General features: G+C 44.6%; 1 protein-coding gene across 9 annotated transcripts in view; it reads left to right on the forward strand.

Annotated features, from left to right (window-relative positions):
• The window catches only part of CCSER2 (coiled-coil serine rich protein 2), a 492,874-nt gene that overhangs the window by 183,376 nt on the left and 285,328 nt on the right, over positions 1-24,170 (forward strand). For 6 of the 9 annotated variants that reach the window (XM_069240582.1, XM_069240584.1, XM_069240577.1 and 3 more), the window contains one exon: positions 16,419-16,621. In XM_069240582.1, coding sequence (XP_069096683.1) covers positions 16,419-16,621 — 203 coding nt within the window. Of the gene's footprint in view, positions 1-16,415; positions 16,622-24,170 lie in introns of all 9 variants that reach the window. The other 3 variants (XM_069240583.1, XM_069240586.1, XM_069240579.1) reach the window with 1 other exon arrangement.

Below are 24,170 nucleotides of genomic sequence, written 5' to 3' on the forward strand. Positions count from 1 at the left end.
GCTGAGTAATGAGCACAATTTGTTTGTAAAAGTAATGCCCTGCAAGACATTATGGGACAAGTTTCCCAAATGCACTGAATACTGTGGTATCAGCTCTCCCGCTGTGCCAGGAGAGGCGCTTTCGCTTTCAGTATTTCTGTTTTACGTAAAGCATGTACCAATTTAAAATGTTTTAAGGGGAGAGCCACAAGAAATTACTCTGATTAGATAACAGTGAACAATGTGACCAGCGCTCCATGATCGATGAGCGAGTTCACTGTTGTGCCTGTTCATGCTTGAGCGCCATGCCTGCCATGCAGCATGAAGGAGAGCGACAAAAGAAAAAAACAGTTAACCCATGCTGAAGTATATCAGCAATCGTGCAATAATCCATGTAACGAGCGATCTGCAAGTCGAGACAAAAACAGCCTTAAGGCGGGACACACATAAACCATTTACCATTGACATTAAGATGTTTTTTGAAAGGCAAGGCCAGGAACAAATGAAAGTTATTGTCGTGAGATGGGCATGGTTAAAAGCCCACAATACTTACAAAAGGTCAACGCGTATGCACGCTCAACCTAAACAGCAGAAAGGACCAAATCCCTCAAAGGTCTATTTAGAGTTTACTGAAAATCCCTGCTTCTCAAAATACAATGCACAAGTATATGAAGCTCAGTCTTTGTGCTATTATCCACATCTTAATCAACTGCTACAACCCATATTTGTAATCTGCCAGCACTTTTCGTTAAGCTGAAACAACCGAAACAAAACATGTAATTGCACACTTAATGTTTAAGTGTTGCATAACGAGTATCTGCAATTACTAAACACTCAAACATTCCATATCACCATCCTTTACTTGAGGTAGGTTATATGAGGTCTAATTAAACCATCCTATTTGCCTTTCATGAAATGTTGATTTTCTTAAATCAATAGTTTTTTTGTAAAGGTGCATGGTCTGTAGGTTTAAAAAATAAAGTGGTAATTTAACCATGTTCCACCACTTTACATATCAAAACATCTTAAATACTTATGAACCCCCAATTGATGTCTGAAACTAGCTCACAGGCCATTCCCTAAAAAATCTAATAACATGACCTGACAATATCTATTTTGTCTACATTTGTGTTGGCTGCTTTTGTGACTTAAATAATGGTTCGGTATCTACATACTTGGTGGTCTCTCTCTTGAAAAAGATGTTTTCATCTTGGTGAAACATCAAGGACCTGCCGAAAGGAAGGGAGGTGAATTGGTATGTCTGACGTTTCCTTTGAAATTGCAGGGACCTGCAGTAAGGAGGAAAAGCTGGACAATTCAGGGATGAACCTTTTAGTCTATGTGTGCCATCCAGTCCTATTCTCTTAGGAGATCTGTCAAAAGATAGAAATCCTCCATCTTGTGGAGTAACCAGTTTTTGTTTCAGATTTAACATGAGCCAGTGACCTTCTCCTTTCTTCTGAACCAGACAAATATGACTGGAAAAATCTCTTCAGTACAGGGAAGATGCTTGCACAGCAGCTTCTGAATAGCTTCATCTTTGACAGTCTGTGATGTTGGGAAATAGACAAAGTTCTGGGATGTTAAACTGGCTGGTGGCTGTGGTGTTTTAAAGAATGCCAAACGGTAGGTTGATATTTTCCAGGATCCTGGGCATCTTGGCACAGCACGCACCAATGATGTAGGATTTCGTTTATCTGTCTGGCCCTGACCCTCTCCCTGCTGGAGCTTATTGGGAAGGAGATACAACACGCCTGCAAGCTTAGGTGTTTTGAGCCTGCTGTTGGAGTTCTAACTTCAACTAACAAAAAGAAGGGCTTATGAGGTGGGAGGTTTATTTTTTGGAGAAGGTCCTGTGCAGGAAACTCCCATACCCGTCGTGGAAAAAAGGATGCACAGTTCCAAAAGAAATATATCTGTATGGATTTCACCCAAGTGTAGGGGAGATCCAAAGCAGTCCCTGTGGATAACCTATATCAGGAACAGGAGCCCTCACTCACCAATTGGTGACATGCTTCATCATCGGGCTTTGCTCCTTGTCAGACCAGCACTGCAATATCTGACGGACCCTTCATGGGGGCTCTTTACCGGGGATCTTTTAAAGAACATTACTGTGAATGAAAAAAAGTGGGTTTGGTGAGAAGAAATGTTTAAAATTGACTAGTAGGACCCTACAGTAACGTAATTTATTAAGAGTATGGGCCTCTGTCAAGATTTAAAAGTAGAAATGGTCAGGGGAAGCAAGAATGACTGTCTTACCCTATTCACAAAATAATATATAATGTCAGAGAACCCTGTAGTCTAGGGATTAAGTATATGTGTGGTAGAGTAGGGCATTCCTACACTTCCCTAATATAGAAGGCGAACATGTTTCTCGCTGAAATAAGTCTATCCAAATCTTGGTGCGATACGTCAGGACCTCAGAAAAGTCATAGAATCGTACTTAATCCTCACATTTATGGTAAAGTATGTGAACTTTGTGGTACAGGAACACTCCCCAGATTCAAGGATGGGCCCCATTGGAAAAAGTGGAGAGCCTATGTAGTCCTGCCAATGTATTGATCCGCACGTTTGGGTGTCAGATAAGGCCTCTCAAGCACCTACTCCCGCTCCGCATCCAGAGATGCTTTTTCCGATGGGGCCCATCCTTGAATCTGGGGACAATGGACCATGTGCTCCCAAAAACCAGGGGTAGAAAAGGCAAACCCTTGTCCACTATCCCTCCCTCTCCAGAAGATTCTCCTTTTGATGCAGAGGAGTCAGCTCCCTGTGCAGAGCCTACACCTGAGGAGCTTCAGGCTGATGCAGCTGAGCTCTGGGGTGCAGGTGGGGCTGCCAGATAGAGCTGAGTGTGGCACAGCAGACCTGTCCCACACTAGAGGGTTTGAGACAGCAAGCTGTCCAACAGGAAGCAGGGGATGTCAGTGATTCAGAGTTTCCTGGGAGAACAATCTCCTTTATACTGAGGCGAGGGACCCAAAACCTGGTGCTTCCAGGAGACTGGTCATTCCCTTGCAGTATAGGGAATTCCTCGTAGCACTGGCACATGACATTCCCCTGACTGGACATTTGGGGCATTTGCGGCAAAGTAAGACTTAGGACAGACTGGCCTCACATGTCAGAAGACTTGTGTCACTTGCCAAGCCAGTGGCAAGACTGGTTGCACTCCAAAGGCTCCCTTAATACCACTGCCTGAGGTTGGGGTTGACATTGTTGGCCCCCTTGACCCTCCAACTGCTTCTGGAAATAGATTTATCTTAGTGGTAGTGGACCATGCCACTAGATATCCAGAAGCTATCCCTCTAAGTACGACTACAGCACCTTCAGTGGCAAATACCCTAATGGGAATATTTTCCTGGGTGGGCTTCCCCAAAGAGGTAGCATCATACATGGTTTGTACCTTCATGGCTGCATACTTAAAAGCAATGTGGAAGGAATATGGTGCAACCTATAAATTCACCACACCTTATCATCCACAAACTAACAGATTGGTGTAGAGATTTAACAAAAATTCTCAAAGGCATGATCATGGGGCTCTCTAAAAATAAAAAACTCAGGAGGAGATGGGATTTCCTCCTGCCATGCCTCCTTTTGCCTACAGGGAGGTACCCAGAAAGGGGTGGACTACAGCCCCTTTGAACTTGTGTTGGTCACCCTGTTAGGGGTCCACTTGCACTTGTCAAAGACGGGTGGGAGCAACCCTTGAAGCCCCCTAAACAAGACATTGTGGACTATGTACTTTGCCTAAGAGGTAGAATGGCTGAGTACATGAAAACCGCCACTCAAACCTTTAGGCAAGCCAAGAGTTACAGAAACAATGCCATGACCAGAAGGCTGTCCTGACTGAGTACCATCCAGGACAGAAGGTGTTGTTTTTGCTTTGGTGTGAGGATTGGAGCCTGTGGCACCAAGAACACTCCAGAACAAATGGAGTGGACCACATGTCATGGTGGCGAAGAAGGGTGAGGTCACCTACCTGGTGGACCTAGGCACTCCCAGGAGTCATCTAAGAGTACTTCATGTGAACCGCCTGAAACCTTACTATGGTAGAGCAGACTTGGCCCTACTCATGGCCACTGATGAGGGGCAGGAGGAAGAGAGTGACCCTCTTCCTGACCTCTTCTCCAACACTGCAGCTGATGGCTCAGTGGAAGGAGTTATCCTTGCAGACTGCCTTACAGCAGAACAAAAGGAGGTACTGCAGGAACTTCCTCTGTCAATTCTCTGAACTCTTTTCACCTACACCTGGTCAGACCACTTGTTGTGAGCATACCATAGATACTGGAGACAGTTTACCTGTCAAAAGTAAGATTTATAGGCAGCTTGACCATGTCAGAGACTGTTCTAATTCTGAAGCTCAGAAGATGTTGGAGTGGTTGAGCACTCAGATAGCCCCTGGGCCAGCCCAGTGGTGCTAGTACCAAAGCTTCATTCTCAGAATGGGAAAAAGGAGATGAGGTTTTGTGTGGATTATAGAGGGCTCAACACAGTCACTAAGACTGAGGCACACCCTATTCCTAGGGCATATGAGCTTATTGATACACTGGCCTCTGCCAAGTATCTGAGCACTTTTGACTTGAGTGCAGGGTATTGGCAGATCAAGCTATCAGAAGATGCTAAACCCGAAACTGCATTCTCAACCATTGGAGGGCATTACCAATTTACAGTTGTGCCCTTTGGCCTGAAGAATGCACCTGCAACTTTCCAAAGGCTGGTGAATACAGTCCAAGGCCCGGAAGCTTTCCATGCAGCATATCTAGATGATATTGCTGTATTTAGCTCCACCTGGGATGACTAGCTGGTCCACCTGTAGAAAGTTTTGGGGGCCCTGCAAAAGGCAGGCCTCACTATCAAAGCTTCAAAGTGCCAGTTAAGGCAGGGGAAAGAGGTTTATCTGGGACACCTAGTTGGTGGGGAACAGATTGAACCTGTACAGGGGAAGATGCACACTATTTTAGACTGGTCTCCCCCTGCTACTCAGACCTAGGTCAGAGCCTTTCTTGGTCTCACTGGGTATTACAGGAGGTTTATTAAGAACTATGGCTCCATTGTTGCCCCCTCTTAATGACTTCATCTCAAAGAAAATCCCCAAGAAGTTATTATGGACAGCCAGCTGTCAGAAAGCTTTTGAGGAGCTTAAGGAGGCTATGTGTACTGCACCTGTCCTGAAAAGCCCAAACTATCCTAAGAATGTCATTGATGCTTCTGGGGTAGGGGTTAGGGCAGTGTTATTATAATTAAACTCAGAGGGCCAGGATCAACTTGTTGCTTTCATTAGTAGGAGGTTGACCCCTAGAGAAAAGCATTGGTTAGCCATAGAGAGGGAGGCCTTTGCTGTGGTCTGGGCCCTGAAGAAGCTAGGACTCCACTTGTTTAGGACTCATTTCATAATTCAGACAGACCACAAACCTCTCATGGTTAAAACCGATGAAAGGAGAAAAGCCTAAATCGATGAGGTGGTCCTTTTCCCTACAGGTTATGGACTTTACAGTGGAACATAGACCTGGGAGTAACCACTCCAATGCAGTTAGACTCTCCAGATATTTCCACTTAGACAGTGGAGACTCATCTGGGCAAGGTTAGCCTTATTGTCCCTCGTTTGTGGTGGTGGTAGTGGGGGTGGGGTAGGTGTAGGAAAGTACCCTCTTTTTGGCATGTTACTCACAACTTCTGCAAGATGTCAGTGTTTTTGACTCTCACTGGGATCCCGCTAGTCAGGGCCCCAGTGCTTATGGGTTACGGCCTGCTTGTCAGTGTGTTTGACTGTTTTCTAAACTGTCACTGAAGTCCTGCTAATTAGAACTACAGTGCACATGCTTTCTCTGTTTTTAAATTTGTCACTATATACTGGTAACTCAGTTTTTCACTCCTAATTGGCATACTGGTCCCCCATTATAAGTCCCTAGTGTATGGTACCTAGGTACCCAGGGCACTGGTGTTCCAGGGGATCCTTATGGGTTTCAGCATTTCTTTTGCCACCCATAAGGAGCCCATACAAAGGCTTCTACAGGACTGCCATTGCAGCCTGTGTGAAAAGGTGCATGCACTATTTCACAGCCATTTTCACTGCACCATGTCACTTATAAGTCACCTATATATCAGGTCTTCCAACCCTGAAGGCTGGGTGCACTAGCAGAGGTGCCCCCCACGTCGTCCAGGCTCATTTTCCAAGACTTTGTCAGTGCGTGGACACCACTTTAAGTGTGCACTGCACATAGGTCAATACCTACGTACAGCTTCACAATGGTAACTCCGAATATGGCCATGTAATGTGTCTAATAACTGGGAATTGTACCCCATACTGATTACAGTATTGGTTGCACAATTCCATGCCCTTTGGGGACTCTTCAGTGGTCCCCCAGTACTATCATACCAGCCTTCTGAGGTTTTCACTGCAGCCCCAGCTGCTGCCACCTCACAGACCAGCTTCTGCCCTCCTGGAGCCTGAGCAGCTCAGTCCCAGGAAGGCAGAACAAAGCATTTCCTTTGGGAGGAGGGTGTTACACACCATCTCCCTTTGGAAATAGGTGTTACAGGCATGGGAGGGGTATCCTCCCAGAGCCTCTTGAAATGCTTTGAAGGGCACAGATGGTGCCCTCCTTGTATAATCCAGTCTACACCGCTTCAGGGACCCCCCCCCCCAGTCCCTGCTCTGGTGCAAAACTGGACAAAGGAAAGGGGAGTGACCACTCCCCTAACCATCACCACTCCAGGGGTGGTGCCCAGAGCTCCTCCAGTGTCCCTGGGTTTTGCCATCTTGGATTCCAAGGTGGTGGCACACTCTGGGAGCATCTGAGTGGCCAGTGCCAGCAGGTGACGTCAGAGAAGGCTCTTGATAGTTGCTTACCTGTTTAGGTGACCAATACCCCTCAGGGCTATTTTAGGGTCTCTCCTCTGGGTGTTTCTTCAGATTCGGATTGCAAAACTCCAGCAGGAATCCTCTGCATCCTTTACTTCATCTTCTACTGACGGATCAACCGCTCACTGCTCCAGGAACTCTACAAAACTGCAACAAAGAAGATAAGACGACTTCTGCAACATTGTATCTGCAGCTTCTGCCAGCAACTGTAACAGTTTCCAGGTCGTGCATCCTCCGAGGACTGCCTTTCTTCAGCCTGCACGAGAAGAACCAAAGGAATCTCTTGTGGAGTGACAGAGTCACTTTCCTGCTTCAGCAGGCACCTCTTTGCAGCTTCGACCAGTGGCGTGGGTCCCCTGTCCAGGCGACAGGCGTGGATCCAGCAACACGGGTGGTGGACTAAAGTGACCCAGACAGTCCCAACGTCCAGCTGTTCAACTTTGGTGAAGGTAATTGGGTGCCTCCCCACGCAAGACAGTACCCGGGTGCACCTCGTGATTTGCAGTTGCCAAGGCTTGTGTGCGACCTTCCAAGAAGTTCTTTGTGCATAGCACAGCCTAGGCCCTCAGCACTCCATCCTGCGACGCACAGCTTCCTGAGTGGTTCTCCGGTGGCTTGAGAATCCTTTGTGTCGTGCTGCGTGGGCCTTCACGTGCAACTCCTTTGTCCCCATGCTGTGGGACTCCTGTACGCGCTGCCTGGACTTCTGAGGTTGTAGTGTGGTTAGTTTTACGTATCCTTTGCGCATTAGCTTCAGGCTTTAGGCCTTTGTGCACTTTGCCCTGAATGTATTTTATTCATTTGCTGACAGCTTAGAGCCTCTGTGCACTTTGCTCTAAATGCTTTTTATTAGGCTTCGTACTGTTATTTTTCAAATAGCCAGTTCTACGGTGTTGTTTTTTATTCATATCACACTGTTTTGCCTACTTCAGCACTGGAGTTCTCCATAACATATTCACTCTGTGCTTCAGGATACAGTCTGGTACATTGCCGATAGACGTGGTAGGAGTTTAGATTTGGCATTCCTGCGTAGGGACATTTTGTGATCACGATGACATGTTAGTTATAAAATCACTTCCTTGTCCCAATACACGCAAGAGGGAGATTCCGACCAGGGAACCACAACTAAACGCTGACTGCCTCGTTGCAGATGCTGAACCAGATCACAGGCCTTTGCTCAGGTATGAGGGCTGATGTCTCCCCAGTGATTCGGAAAGGCAAGCTAGAAGCTTAACATGCTGTGCTCTAAATAGAACAAGCAGAGGGAGAGTAGAAACTGTTAGGCACTATGATAGCTTTGTTCTTATGTTTTACTCTCCTGGTGACTATTTCAATCCTACTGTGTTGTATTGTTCTGGTTATTGCGGCTCACGCCTTATTATCTAAAATACAGTCGTTTTATTAAAACATTATATAAAACTTATACTGTCTTTGTCATTTGTATATGAGATCATATTGTAAATGAGAGAGTTGGTTTGGATCTGAGTGACCACGACTTCCCTGAGAAGTTCCAAAGATGTCATGCGCTCGGCTGCCTAATCATTTCTTCCCCGTGGGAGAAATGAGGCACTGCTAGTTAGCCGGAGCAAAAACCGGATTTAGGGTGACAGACTTCTTTACAAGTGGGTCAGACTCATTCCCCCACACCGTTATCGATCCTGCTGCCTAGAAATCCAGTAGTCTCATTTAGGATAATGAGAGCCCACGCGACAAGGTCTCTGAGTTTCTGAGACCCCCCGTTGCCTCCCCCACCTGTGTAAAGGCCACCAGGTCCCTCCTGGTCCCGGGCAGCGTCATTTTCCGGAAACCGCGTGTTTTGCGTGAGCCAAGGCTTGTTTGCGTAATTCAGCGACGCGAACCAGACTGCATTCATCCATCCGCCATGGGGCATCTTCTGCACCAACCAGGAACATGCATCTGTCTTCTTTGGTGCAATACTGAGTTTGTCTTCTCACCCGTGGTTCTTCTTTTGCACCTTCATCTGGGTTAGCAGGGGCTCCTGTTCTCCCTGGACTCGGCAGTGCTTCTTGGACTTGGTCCCCTTCTTCCACAGGTCTTCAAGTATAGGAATCCATAGTTGGTGTCTTGCAGTCTCTTCTGGTTCTTGCATTATCTCCTATCACGACTTCTAGTGTGTTTTAGGAAACTTGCTTGTTCTACTCCTGCTTTCCTGGGCTCTTGGGTGGGGTTTTTTACTTAAACAACACAAAAGGATGATGGACGGAGTGCTGACAATGCAAACACTCACCCCCAGTCACAGATCTGGGTTTAATCCATCGTTCTTTTGCTCACCATGCCACCCCAGTTTGGACCCAGCCATATGCAAATCAGTCTTGACCCTGTTCCTCATGGGAACAGTCCAGCCCGAACTGCCAGGCCAGGTCCTCCCTGGACCGGAAACTAGCATCCTGGGACCTGTTTCAGGGTATCACCCTTCTTCAGCCAGGCTAGCTTGATTCCAGTGGCACAGTGAGCAAGGGACCCACGTCTGGGCATACCCTTCCCACTTAGGGCAACTTTAGCAACACAAAAGGATGATGGATGGAGTGCTGACAATGCAAACACTCACCCCCAGTCACAGATCTGGGTTTAATCCATCGTTCTTTACTTACCTTTGGTGTTTTCTTACACTCCCAGCACCCCTCTACACACTATGTTTGCCTATGTGGGAAAACGACTTTCGCATTTCACTATTTTAGTATATGGTTTGTGTTCCCCCTAGGCCCATTGCAAACTATTGTGAGTTTCACTGTTTGCACTATTTTATGACCAGTTACTTACCTGTTTTTGGCTACTAGTGTATATATTGTGTAATTTACTTACCTCCTAAGGGAGTATAGTCTCCAAAGTATTTTGGCATTGTGTGACTGAAATAAAGTACCTTTTTTGTTTTTTGGTAACACTGCGTATTGTCTCTCATGTGTGTGGGTACTTTGTGACTACTGTGGTATTGCAAGAGCTTTGCTGGTCTCCTAGTTCAGACTTAGCTGCTCTCCCTACAGCTACTTCTAGACAGCCTGGCTTCTTGACACTGACTACATTTCACTAATAAGGGATAACCGGACCTAGTATAAGGTGTAAGTACCTTAGGTACCCACTACAAACCAGGCCTGCCTCCTACACTTTGTTAAAGAATGTGAGGTCTATGGATGAATAAGGGTGATTCAGAAGCTGAGAACTCCTTTTCCCCTTAAAATACTGATGCTAGATGTAATTGGATCAGCAAAATGTAGTGGCATGTGTACATCTCCAGAAAGTGTCATTCCCTACATCTCTGGCTCTGCATCGGAAACCATCTTGTCTTTCACAGCAGTTGTCCAAAAGGAGGTGAAGACTTGAGAATTGCCTTGCCTTCAGCTGAAGTGAAATCAAACATTTTGACAGGAATTTTTCAACTCTCCACAGTTTCTAGAAATCGCTTGCTTCCTTTTAATGAGTCTCCCTTAGATTGCTTCCTGGGGAAAACTAGTTCCGTGCTCAGCATATCATTGGAAGATTGATAAGCATTATAGACTACCTCTGGGTGACCCACACTTTTCTCTCCTTTCACCCATCACCTGAGAGTGTTAGTTCAGACCTTGCTCTCCGGAACAGGCAATACTCAGTTATCATTATGCCAGAGCATAAGAAGAAGTTTTTCACGGACTTAGTGTGTCATCGACTGGATGCATCAAAACTCTTTCCTCAGAGTAATGTCGTTAAGTATGGGATACTTTTTGTAGTGTATGGTCATTGCAAACTTAGGCAGTGATTTGGAAACATGTTGTATAGCAGTGGGGCTGCTGTGTAGCATGGCTAAAAATATTAATTAAAAAAAGGAGTCTGATGTATACAGTGCTAATGCATTTGAAAAAGGTGCATTATCCCTCACTGCATCATAGTGCTTTTTTAAATACATTTTAGCCACACTGCAAAACATTTGTGCTGCGGTACAGCATATCTACAAAAAATTGCCAAAGCCAGTAGCTCTCATAGACATATGTTGGCTTTGCCACAGGTGTTATTTACATCTCTCTCAAATGAACTCTTTAAGCTTTATATCCAGTTGCTCTTCATTTGAGAGCAGAGTAAAGTTTGCATAGCTTATATGGTAGGTGGCCCCACAATTTTTATTTCCAGAAATATGGGCTTTAGTATTAGCAGATATTGCTCATGATTAAGATCAGGTAAATGTTTTTATATTGATCACTATGTGCGTTTAAGAATAGTACTCAAAAAAATGAGGGATCGGGAGAAATTAATGGTCCAGTGTATATTCTCCTAGTAGATATATCAAAATATAAGTGATACACTGTTCCAACCATGAAAAAATGGAAATTAGTGACCGGGGTCCTAAATTCTAGGAGCAAGAAGCCTCACACACCCGTAGGATGTCATGCTTCATCATTGGCACTGCTCCTCGTCAGACCGGCACTGCAATGTCTGACGGGCACCACCCCTGGTGGCGGGGCTCTTTGCCAGAGATCTTTTTATATGGTGGTGCCGTGACCCCAAAGGTGAAAGAAGTGTCAAAGGAGATCAGAAGAGAACGTGGTTTAAAATTGGCTCTCTAAACCGCCACTGAGACAATAGATTTATTAGACCAGATGGACGGTCAGGGCCAAGGTTTAAAAGTACAGTCAGTAGAGTGAATAAAGAAATTAAGATCAATCACTCTTTAGAGAAAAAGATATGTCAAAGGTAGGAGTCTGGGAATTCTCCAAAGCCTACCCTATCATGGGTCAACATGTTTCGCATCCTGGTGGTCCAAACGGATCCAGTGATGCTTCATCCGGACCTTATGTGACTATGTGTATCTCCTAAATAATAAAGGCCACATATGTTTCCATACAAAGTGTACAAGTTACTGTAGGCCAGAGAATACCTGGGGGGAGTAACAATCACTTACATAAATATGGAATCGATAATTCCTAACTGACGCCCGTCCTAGATTAGAAGACGAGCTTCCTAGGAACACAAAGACCTATGGCCCAGCGCTAAATGACGTTTGAAATAGCTGCTCTGGCCAAGCGGGAACCTACCCCGGTCCGTGGTTCCTGAAGTGGGTCTGACGAGGAGCAGTGCCAATGATGAAGCATGACATCCTACGGGTGTGTGAGGCTTCTTGCTCCTAGAATTTAGGACCCCTGTCACTAGTTTCCATTTTTTCATGGTTGGAACAGTGTATCACTTATATTTTGATATATTTTAAGAATAGTACTCTTAAAGTTGATTTGGGCGCATTTGTCAAGTGGCCACTTGGTGGTTGTTGTCATGCATTTATAAAGCACTTCAGTCAGAAAACACTGTAATGAGGCGTTAGAAATGGGGTCTCTAGTTGGCAGTGGTTTGCATCCCGTCCAAGTAGGGACCCTCACTCTGGTCAGGATAAGTGAGCCACACAGGAAAGATAACCCCTGCTCATCCCGTTGGTAGCTTTGGCACGAGCAGTCAGGCTTATCCCAGAGGCAATGTGTACACACACAGTAACATGGTGAAAACACCACAAAGTAATCCACACCAATTTAGAAAAATAGCCAATATTTTCTGAGCAAACACGATCAAATCAACAAAAATCTAACCTGCACAAGTAAAAATAAGAATTTTCAAAGTTTAAATCTTAGTCTAGCACCTAGAAACACAGTAGCTCACTGGAAATATCACAGCATCCTGACAGTCGCTTCCAATAGTCTGATACCACTCGCGAGGGAGTGCGGGCAGGTCAAGGAGTCACACTGGCCCTGGGTACAGTACCTTAGAAAACATTGAGGAAACAGACGTTTAACGGAATCAGGGAGGTGAAGCTTTGCTGGCGCAGGTGCGGCGTTGATTCCTTACTGCTACTGGGGAGGTGAGGGTTCAGTTCCTTGCTTCGAGGGAGGGGAGGTGAAAAGGCGTCCGTTCCTTACAGTTGCAGGGGAGGTGATGCGGCATCAATGGCGAAGCATCAGTTCCTTACCTCAAGGCGGGGTTGATTAATCCAGCAGGTCAAGATGTGAGGCGTCGACTTTGCGGTGTTGCAGTCACAACTCAGCTCAGCTGCAGGCAACGGCGCAGAGTCGGAGAGCGGTGCCTGTTCTGAAGTCACTTTGGAGTCGCTATGCTTAGTTTCTTCTTTCTTGCACCAAAGCTCACTTCCAAGGTCCCAGGAACTGGATTTGACACCAGTTGGCAAGTCAGGACTCTCAGCAAGAGAGCGTAGGCATTGGCAGGTGGAGTCTTTGATGGCCGTGAGACTTCATAATAGGAAGCAAGCTCAGTTCAAGCCCTTCTAGAACCTTGGAAAGCAGGATGTAGAAAACAAAGTCCAGTCCTTTCACTCCCAGGACAAAAGCAGCAAACAGCAGGCCAGCACAGCAAAGCAACAGCGGAGTCCCTCCTACAGCATCCAGCTCTTCTTCCTTGCAGAATGTCCTCAGTCCAGAAGGGTTCTATGTGGTGTCAGAGGTCCAGTCCTTATACCAATTTCTCTCTGAAGTAGGCAAACTTCAAAGAGAAGTCTTTGTAGTGCAGAAGACCGTGATTTCCCTGCCGCGGTCCCAGATACACTCAAGGAGCTTGGAGACTGTTTTGTGTAAGGACAGGCACAGCCGTATTCAGATGCAAGTGTCCGCTCCTCCCACTACTTTAGCTCAGGAAGAGCCTTCAGGATATGCAGGGCACACCTCAGCTACCTTTGTGTGGCTGTTAGAGTGAATGCACAAACAGCCCAACTGTGATCCTGACCCAGATGTGTATTCCACAGGCAGGCAGGGGCACAGAATGGTTATGCAAGAAAATGCTCACTTTCGAAAAGTGGCTCTTTCAAACGTACAACTCAAAAACCCAATTCCACCCAAATATATATTTTTAAATTATAAGTTCCTAGACCCCGTTCTCCATTTCTCTATCTGCTCCCAATAGGAAAGTGCACGTAAAAAAAGTATTTCAATGCAATCCTCATGTTACGGTGTGGGAGATACAGGTCTTGCAATAGTGAAAAACAAATTTAGCAGCATTTTACTATCAGGACATGTAAAACACACCAGTGTATGTCCTACCTTTTAAATACACTTCACTCTGCCCATGGGGCTGCCTTGGGCCGACTTTAGGGGTTACTTTCATGTAATAAGAGGTTTGGTCCTTGCAAGTGTGAGTCCACTAGCCAGGTCGACATGGCAGTTTAGATGCACACACGAACACTGCAGACAATCAGTCAGTGTATTTGTATAGTGCGCTGCTCACCCTTGAGGGTCTCAAGGTGCTTTGAGGAGGAGGAAGAGAGGTGGGGGGGGAGGAGGCGCTGCTACTGCTCGAACAGCCAGGTCTTGAGGAGTCTCCTGAAGGTCAGTAGGTCCTTGGTCTGCCATAGGTGGATGGGAGGGTGTTCCAGGTCTTGGCCGTGAGGTAGAAGTGTCTGCCACCGGTTGTTGTCCTGTGGATGCGTGGGACGGTGGCAAGGCCGAGGTTGGCGTAGCGGAGCTGACCATTCGGGATGTAGAAGGTGAAACGATCGTTGAGGTATGCTGATCTGGCATTGTGGAGTGCTTTGTGGGCGTGGGTTAGGAGTTTGAATGTGATCCTTTTGTTGATGGGAAGCCAGTGTAGGTTTCTCAGGTGGGCTGTGATGTGGCTGTGGCAGGGGATGTTGAGGATAAGGCGTGCGGAGGCGTTCTGTATCCGTTGCAGTCTTTTCTGGAGAGCTGCTGTGGTTCCTGCATAGAGAGCGTTGCCATAGTCCAGTCTGCTGCTGATGAGGGCCTGGGTAACCGTCTTTCTGGTTTCGATAGGGATCCACCTGTAGATTTTGCAGAGCATGCGGAGGGTGTTGAAGCAGGAGGAGGAGACGGCATTGACTTGTTGGGTCATGGAGAGCGATGAGTCAAGGATGAAACCGATGGAACCCAGATTGCGGGTGTGGTTGGTGGGCGTTGGTGCGGCTCCCAGCGAGGGTGGCCATCAGGAGGTGTCCCAGGCGGCGTCCCAGGCGGAGGGGGCATGAGAGTGGCACAATCAGTGCTGCAAGCCCACTAGTAGCATTTGATTTACAGGCCCTGAGCACACTTAGTGCACTTTACTAGGGACTTACTAGTAAATCAGATATGCCAATCATTGTTTAACCAATCCCCAATGCAATTTACACAGAGAGCACTTGCACTCTAGTACTGGTCAGCAGTGGTAGCGTGCCCAGAGTCCTAAAGCCAGCAAAAGCAAAATGCAACACAGAATAAAAAACAGGTCAGAAGCAAAAAGACAGGAAAAGCACAAGAGCTGACAGGTCTAACACGAGGAATAAGTTAAAAGTTGCCCAAGCCGCCCTACGAAACATTTTCTACTAAATACCTAATTTGGTTGGACGCAGTCCTAGTGCCTGTCATTTCATGCTGCTTTGAAAGTAGTTTGACTTGAGTAATCTACTAGGAGTATTGATTACAAGAATAAGTTACTTGGGTATGGTAATGTTCTTTTGACAGGATTCCTAACTTTCTGCACATCCCTCATCATAGTACTCCCCACACCGATCTTGCAAGGTCATATCACTCTTGGGTAACATTCTTTCAGCAAATATTTATTCACATTTTTATTCATATTTTACTTTTCACCCTGCCCTCAGGACATGGAAAACAATTCAGTACTCTCAGTAGCTCAGGCAGAGACTGCTTAACTGTGGATCTGTAAACGCGCGCTGCAATCTGAGGAGCAGAAACAGTTTGAGTTGATTATTTTGCAGGAAAATTCATATTAATCACAAAGAACGTCACGGAAGAGAAGCTTCTGGTCAGTGACACGATTGGAAGTCCTAAGGAGAATTTTTTCCTAGCTACTGATGGCGCATCAGATTTAAACAAGCATTTAAAAAGCAATGGTCATGAGTTTGCTCGAGTTAGAGCTGTACATTGTACTTCCACTGCAAACCATCCGTATCTGTCAGTGCATTCGTTTTCCATTCAGAGACGAAAGCAAATGCAAATAAAGTGGTCTACTGGCTGGAGATCGTGAAGACCCGAATTATAATCTCAGATCGATAAATGTCGACGTTTCTGTGCACATCACTTTATTGCTAACTGTAATAGTTTTGAGCAAAGCGCCACCACCGCTATGAGCATGAGCGAGAGTTATTTGCTCCCTGCTTGAGTATCTAAAAAGGATCGCGGCTGGGATGAAAGGCAAACTGAAACTGTAACAGAAGGAAGCATGACCGTAGTGTAATGGTCAACAGAAATGTTCACTTAGTCAAAACGCCTGGAGAGGGAACTCAGCACACAAAGGGGCATTTCACAAAATGCACCAACAAAAATGAAGCATTTAAGGCCAGCACAACAAAGAATGAATAGCAAGAGTGGGTGTGGTTAAAAGCCCACAGAGAGAATACAACAGGCTAGAACGCTTGCACACTCAACCCTAAAAACAGACAGGATATACTGTAATACTGTAGTGTTGCAATTGACTCACAGTAATGCAGTGACAAAAGTTGTCAAAGTGAATATCACAAACCAACAATTGTTTATTTCAGATTCTTAAAATGTGAATTTCCAAGAAGCAATCTGTATTTGTATTGTGTGTTTAGTTTTAAGTATGAGGGTAGCTTGTGAATTGATGTTTGTTCTGTTTCTTTAAGCAGTACGGGATAAAAATGAAAGCTCTGAAAGCACATACGATATCATTCCGATATCCCCAGACATGGAATACAGAGAGGGATCCTCATTGGAGCTTTCACCTTCTGACAGCTCAGACGGAACATACATGTGGGATGAAGAGGGTTTAGAACCCATCGGGAGTGTCCATCCTTGCGGAAGCTACGAGTCTTCAGAAATGAACAGCATAGTAAGTTTTTGTACCCATTTTGAGGAAACATGTTTGTATGGATTATGTTTCTTAGCTCATTAGTTTGCATGTGAAGTTAGTACTAATGCTGCCAACACCTAATTTATTCTGAGTTGCTGACTTAGACGGTGACTTCTATGAACTAGTTTCGTAACATGCAGTTCCTTAGTCCATCACTGATTGCATCATTCTTTCCTGTGTCCTAAAAGTAGACTTGATATGCCACATGATACAAGCCAGTAGTAGGTGAAATGAACACCTGCAAGTGTGCTTCATGGTTCTTGGGGTAGAATTTCACTTTGGAGAAGGTTTCTTCTCATCAGGTTACGAAACAATGTAATTTCTTAGGCTTTTATAGAAGTTGGAAGATAATAGTAACATGGATGCTTGTATGCATCTGGGTGTGTTCCTTGTTTTAAAACAATTATTTATTTTAATAGTCCCATCTCTTTTGACAGAATTTCTTAGCAGCAAAATGATGGCCAGTAAATTTGTGTAGATGACCGAGACAACTCATTTTTGTGAAATCACTTTCCTTGAGAATGCTTTTGCCACCATAGCACCTGACCGTGCTGTGTATCTTTGATGTTTAGAGAAATTGATCTAGGTTGTGCTTTGGAAGCTTGTTTGTGGTGCTTTTTTTAAAGTCTTTATAGTTTTCCCATACTTGTTTGTATTGTATTGTACTTTAGTTAAATTCATTTTTCAGGGTATATCCCTCTCTATGTGGCAAAGAGCATTTGTGTGGACAGTCAACACATTATTCTGCAGGAGTGTTTTGGATGGAAGCATGTTCTATCTGTTTTGTGGATTTTATTTTCATAATCTGTTTTGTTGTGACACCTGTATGTGGATTTGAAGCAAGAAGTGATGGAATGCTTAAGCATTCAATTTCAGTGTATGGCTGGATGGATAGAGAGGTGTGGGGGTTCTTTGTTGACTATGTGAGAAATGTTTCTGTGTTTCTTTGGCAGAGATTATTCAAGATATACTGCAGCAAACATCTAGCTAAGCTTGCAAAGGAGTATGGTAAAGAGTTTGAGAATAAATATGGGTGTGCACACAGATAACTACCATCTGAGGAATTGTATGCATTATACAGTTTAAATAAAATTTAATATAGAGCCTGGTCAGATGTGCAGTGGTGATGCGTTGATGTTTACCTTAGAAGGTGCGGCCTTGTAGCAGAGTTATCATATGCCTGGTAGACCACAATTCGTTATGGGTTACGTCATCACCCCTCCAGGGTGGAGTCGCAGATCCATGTATGCATGATGCTTTTTTCCTTGGGTCTCCCCCTGCAATGGCTCTTCCCAACATATACCATGGTTAGATTTCTTCTCTGCTACTCTTTGGATTTATTCATATATATATATATATATGTTCGATGGCATGTGTAGCTGTAGATACACATGCTGAGCACATCCCGCCATCTGGTGTTGGGCTCGGAGTGTTACAAGTTGTTTTTCTTCGAAGAAGTCTTTTCGAGTCACGAGACCGAGGGACTCCTCCCATTTCGGCTCCATTGTGCATGGGTGTCGACTCCATCTTAGATTGTTTTTTTTCCGCCATCGGGTTCGGACGTGTTCCTTTTCGCTCCGTGTTTCGGGTCGGAAAGTTAGTTAGAATCTCTGAAAAATCGTTGGTATTGTTTGCGTTCGGTATCGGGTTAGTTACAACAGATCGACACGACTTTTGAAGAGCTCCGGTGGCCCTTCGGGGTTTTTTCGATCCCCAGTCGGGGCCTGGTCGGCCCGGCCACGTGTCTCTTCAAGGCTGATGGAACGGACCCCATTCCGCTTCTGCCCAAAATGTCATAACAAGTATCCATATACAGATCAGCATCTGGTCTGTAACTTGTGTCTGTCTCCAGAGCACAAGGAGGATACCTGTGAAGCCTGTCGAGTGTTTCGGTCGAGGAAAACATTAAGAGACCGAAGAGCGAGAAGACTGCAGATGGCGTCGGCGCCGACAGGACAAGGGCGTTTCGAGGAGGAAGAAGAAACCTTCTCCATCCAGGAATCGGACTCGGACGAGCTCGATCCCGAAGAAACGCCGAATACCGTGAGTAAGACGTCGAAACATAAAACTCACGAGAAGACAACAAAAGCCCAGGGGACGCCACCGCCAACAGGCCATGGCTTAACCCGAAAAATAGGTGACCGATCATCGAACCGAAAAAAGGGCATGCATGTGCTGAAGTCATCCGACTCCGGTCGAGATACCGCCACACAACAATCTCGGCACCGAGACAGCGGCTCCGAGCAGATTCGGCACCGAGACAGTGGCACCGAAATGGTTCGGCACCGAGACACCACGACGCCGAAAATAAAGAAGGTTTCCTCTGAGCCCAAAAAGGCGACCGAAAAGATTTCGATTCCGAAAAATCCAGCCTCGGAACCGAAAACAGGTTCCTACACAGAGGAACAGGGATTGTCCTCCCAGATGCAAGGACATAAGTTCGGAGAGGAACTTGAATCATTTGAGCCAGACTACACTCAAAGAAGGCTCCACATTCAAAAAGACACAGGGAAGATAAGCACTCTTCCCCCAATTAAGATGAAAAGAAGACTTGCCTTTCAAGAAAAGGACAAGCAGCCACAGGCAAAGGTGGCAAGACAAACAACTCCACCACCATCTCCACCACCATCAATGCACACATCACCGGTAGCCACTCCACCACTGATGCAATCCCCAACTCATACTGCAATAAGTCAAGATGATCCCGATGCATGGGACCTTTATGATGCTCCTGTATTAGATAACAGCCCAGACTGTTACCCTGCGAGGCCGTCGCCACCTGAAGACAGTACATCCTACGCACAGGTGGTCTCAAGGGCAGCTGCTTTTCATAACGTCACCTTGCATTCAGAACCAATTGAGGATGACTTTTTGTTTAATACACTCTCCTCCACTCATAGCCAATACCAAAGCGTACCTATGCTCCCGGGAATGCTAAAGCATTCCAAACACATATTTCAGGATCCTGTAAAAGGCAGGGCCATAACTCCAAGGGTGGAGAAAAAGTACAAGCCACCGCCAACAGACCCTGTTTATATTACGCAGCAATTAACACCAGACTCTGTGGTTGTTGGGGCAGCTCGCAAGAGAGCAAACTCTCATACCTCGGGAGATGCACCACCTCCAGACAAGGAGAGTCGCAAATTCGATGCTGCGGGTAAAAGGGTTGCAGCACAAGCAGCAAACCAATGGCGTATTGCCAATTCACAAGCACTTTTGGCAAGATACGATAGAGCTCATTGGGACGAAATGCAGCATTTCATAGAACACCCAAAGAGTTCCAGAAAAGGGCACAACAAGTGGTAGAAGAAGGACAAAGTATCTCCAATAATCAGATACGGTCAGCAATGGATGCAGCAGATACGGCTGCAAGGCCAGTAAATACTGCAATAACGATAAGGAGACACGCATGGTTGCGTACGTCAGGATTCAAGCCGGAAATACAACAAGCCGTGCTGAATATGCCCTTTAATGAACAGCAGTTGTTTGGGCCGGAAGTCGACACTGCTATTGAAAAACTCAAAAAAGATACTGATACGGCAAAAGCCATGGGCGCACTCTACTCCCCACAAAGCAGAGGCACATTTCGCAAAACACAATTTAGGGGAGGGTTTCGAGGTCAACCTACAGAGGCCACAACCTCACAAGCAAGGCCCACTTATCAAAGCCAATATCAGCGGGGAAGTTTTCGGGGGCAATATAGAGGGGGACAATTCCAAAAAAATAGAGGAAAGTTCCAAAGCCCCTCAAAACAAGCGGTGACTTCAATGTCACACATCCCCAACACAACACCTGTGGGGGGGAGACTAAGCCAATTTTACAAACATTGGGAGGAGATAACAACAGACACTTGGGTACTGGCAATTATCCAGCATGGTTATTGCATAGAATTTCTCAAATTCCCTCCAAACGTCCCACCGAAAACACACAATATGTCAAAACAACATATAGATCTTCTAGGACTAGAAGTTCAAGCATTGCTACTGAAAGAAGCAATAGAATTAGTACCAAAACACCAGAAAGGAACAGGAGTTTACTCTCTGTACTTTCTCATACCCAAAAAAGACAATAGTCTGAGACCTATATTAGATCTCAGAACATTAAATACCTACATCAAATCAGATCACTTTCACATGGTGACATTACAAGACATAATCCCACTGCTCAAACAACAAGACTACATGACAACACTAGACCTAAAGGATGCATATTTCCATATACCGATACATCCTTCACACAGAAAGTACTTAAGGTTTGTATTCCAAGGGATACATTACCAATTCAAGGTGTTGCCATTCGGAATAACAACTGCGCCAAGAGTTTTTACAAAGTGCCTGGCAGTCGTAGCTGCACATATCAGAAGGCAGCAAATACATGTGTTCCCGTACCTAGACGATTGGTTAATCAAAACCAACACGCTAAAAAGGTGTTCACAACACACAAAGTATGTCATAGAAACCCTCCACAAACTAGGTTTCTCAATCAACTACACAAAGTCACACCTTCTGCCGTGTCAAACACAGCAATACTTAGGGGCGACAATCAACACAGCAAAAGGGATTGCCACTCCAAGTCCACAAAGGGTTCAGGCATTTCACAATGTAATATACCAGATCTGTTAACGCAACACAAACAACAGATCAGACACCCAAATCCAGCATCGCTGAATCTAGCAATCTGGCTCCTGAAGTCCTAGAGTTCGGACACTTAGACCTTACACAGGAATGTATGGAGGTCATAAAACAAGCTAGGAAACCTACCACTAGACATTGCTATGCAAATAAGTGGAAAAGATTTGTTTATTACTGCCATAATAATCAAATTCAACCCTTACACACATCTGCCAAAGACATCGTAGGATACTTACTACATTTGCAAAAGTCAAAGCTATCTTTTTCTTCCATTAAGATACAGCTTACAGCAATTTCAGCTTACCTGCAAATTACGCACTCAACTTCTCTATTTAGGATACCAGTCATAAAAGCATTTATGGAAGGCCTAAAGAGAATTATACCACCAACAACACCACCAGTTCCTTCATGGAACCTCAACATTGTCTTAACACGACTCATGGGTCCACCTTTTGAGCCCATGCACTCTCTTGAAATGCAATACTTAACATGGAAAGTTGCATTTTGAATTGCCATCACATCTTTAAGAAGAGTAAGTGAGATTCAAGCATTTACCATACAAGAACCATTTATTCAAATACACAAGCATGAAGTAGTTCTAAGGACAAATCCTAAATTTTTACCAAAAGTCATATCACCGTTCCACTTAAATCAAACAGTAGAATTACCAGTGTTCTTCCCACAGCCAGACTCTGTAGCTGAAAGAGCACTACATACATTAGACATCAAAAGAGCGCTAATGTACTACATTGACAGAACAAAACTAATTTGAAAAACAAAACAATTATTTATTGCTTTCCAAAAACCTCATACAGGAAATCCAATTTCTAAACAAGGCATTGCTAGATGGATAGTTAAGTGCATTCAAACCTGTTATCTTAAAGCAAAAAGAGAACTGCCTATTACACCAAAGGCACACTCAACTAGAAAGAAAGGTGCTACCATGGCCTTTTTAGGAAATATTCCAATGACCGAAATATGTAAGGCAGCTAAATGGTCTACGCCTCATACATTTACCAAACACTACTGTGTAGATGTGCTAACGGCACAACAAGCCACAGTAGGCCAAGCAGTACTACGAACATTGTTTCAAACAACTTCAACTCCTACAGGCTGAACCACCGCTTTTGGGGAGATAACTGCTTACTAGTCTATGCACAGCATGTGTATCTGCAGCTACACATGCCATCGAACGGAAAATGTCACTTACCCAGTGTACATCTGTTTGTGGCATTAGTCGCTGCAGATTCACATGCTGAGCACATCCCGCCATCTGGCGGGATGTGCTCAGCATGTGAATCTGCAGCGACTAATGCCACGAACAGATGTACACTGGGTAAGTGACATTTTCCATATATATATATATATATATATATATATATCTATCTATATATATATATATCTATCTATATATATATATATCTATCTATATATATATATATCTATCTATATATATATATATCTATCTATATATATATATCTATCTATATATCTATATATATATCTATATCTATATCTATATATATCTAAATCTATATATATCTATATCTTTTAAATTACCCTACTGACCATGTCCTGCTTATCTGGAAACATTGTGACTAAATTCGGAGACAGGTGTCCGAGTAATGTTTTATGGTGTTAGCAGCTGATTTTCTTCTGCACAGTCTCACATCTGTAGTATGAGAACCCATAGTATACGATTCAATAACCTCCCTGCGTTCCGGTGCATGACGATATTTCATAGTAGGAGGAGCCTATATAAACATATTTTAGCCCATCAGACATTGTTATGCAAGGTAAATAACTTGATTTCAAAATTTAGTATCGCACCATCATTAGTGAAGGAAGTAGCCTTGTTCTTCAGATCTAATAGTGGACCCTCATTAGTGACGAAAGTAGCATCTATCCCTACCAGTTGTGAATAAGATGAGCATGCTGTTCCTGAATGTTTTTGTTGTAACAATTATCCCATTTTGGGCTAGTGCATATACAGCAATATTCCACACTCGCTCCACCAAATTGCTGAAGTTTCTTTTTCGTTAAAGTATTGCATTTATGATGTGCATTTGGCCCATCTCTTTGACTGACAGAGGACCTATGCTTCAATGACAGAAGGGTTGCAACAACATTTTGCAACAAAGGGTAGTTACAGCTTTGCGACTGGCTCTTCCCAAATGTCAGTAAGTCCAAAGATTTGCTCCTGAAATTGATATCACATACCACTGTCCTGTTTGTGCTGGTTGCTCTCAATTCTTATCACTCTAGTCGAAGAGTTGTTCACTGTGGGATCCTTGGATAAGGAACACCATCAGTACAGCTAAGAAGCAGCAGTCCCTCAGAAAAAGAAAATAATTTTGATGTTTTCTCCCTTATTGCCAATACCCAAAGGAGAATATTAATCTGCTGTATGTAAACAAGCAGTTATTTTTGTGGAGGATCCAGACATCAGTCCCCTAGTTAGTGAGAAATGGGCTAGGATATGACAGGGGGTTAGAACAGAACAGCAGGACTTGCACTTGACTGGAGGACTTTCGTGTTTACACAAGTGGAACCAGGTATAAAATTATTGACAAGCTTTAGAAATGCCAATTGCTGAGGATTATGTAACAAGAAGAACAAACAGTAGATGCTTGAGATGGGCTAAGTAACTGGGGCATGAGACAGAACAAGTTATTTTGGGCAGTGGGTTAGCTCAAGACTTTGCGATTGGATAACCCAAGGATGTTTGCTTGAACACAATATGGAGTTTAGTGCTGGGAGATGGGGGATGTTAGGGTATCAATCATAAGGTGTAAGAGTATGAGTACTTCTGTAGAGATTGGATACCTATAGGTATTCATATAGTATTCACGGCTTCATAGTTTTTATTTTATTTTTATTTCTCATGGCATACTGAT

The sequence above is a fragment of the Pleurodeles waltl genome, chromosome 6 (genome assembly GCF_031143425.1).
Source record: "Pleurodeles waltl isolate 20211129_DDA chromosome 6, aPleWal1.hap1.20221129, whole genome shotgun sequence".
Lineage (NCBI taxonomy): Eukaryota > Metazoa > Chordata > Amphibia > Caudata > Salamandridae > Pleurodeles > Pleurodeles waltl.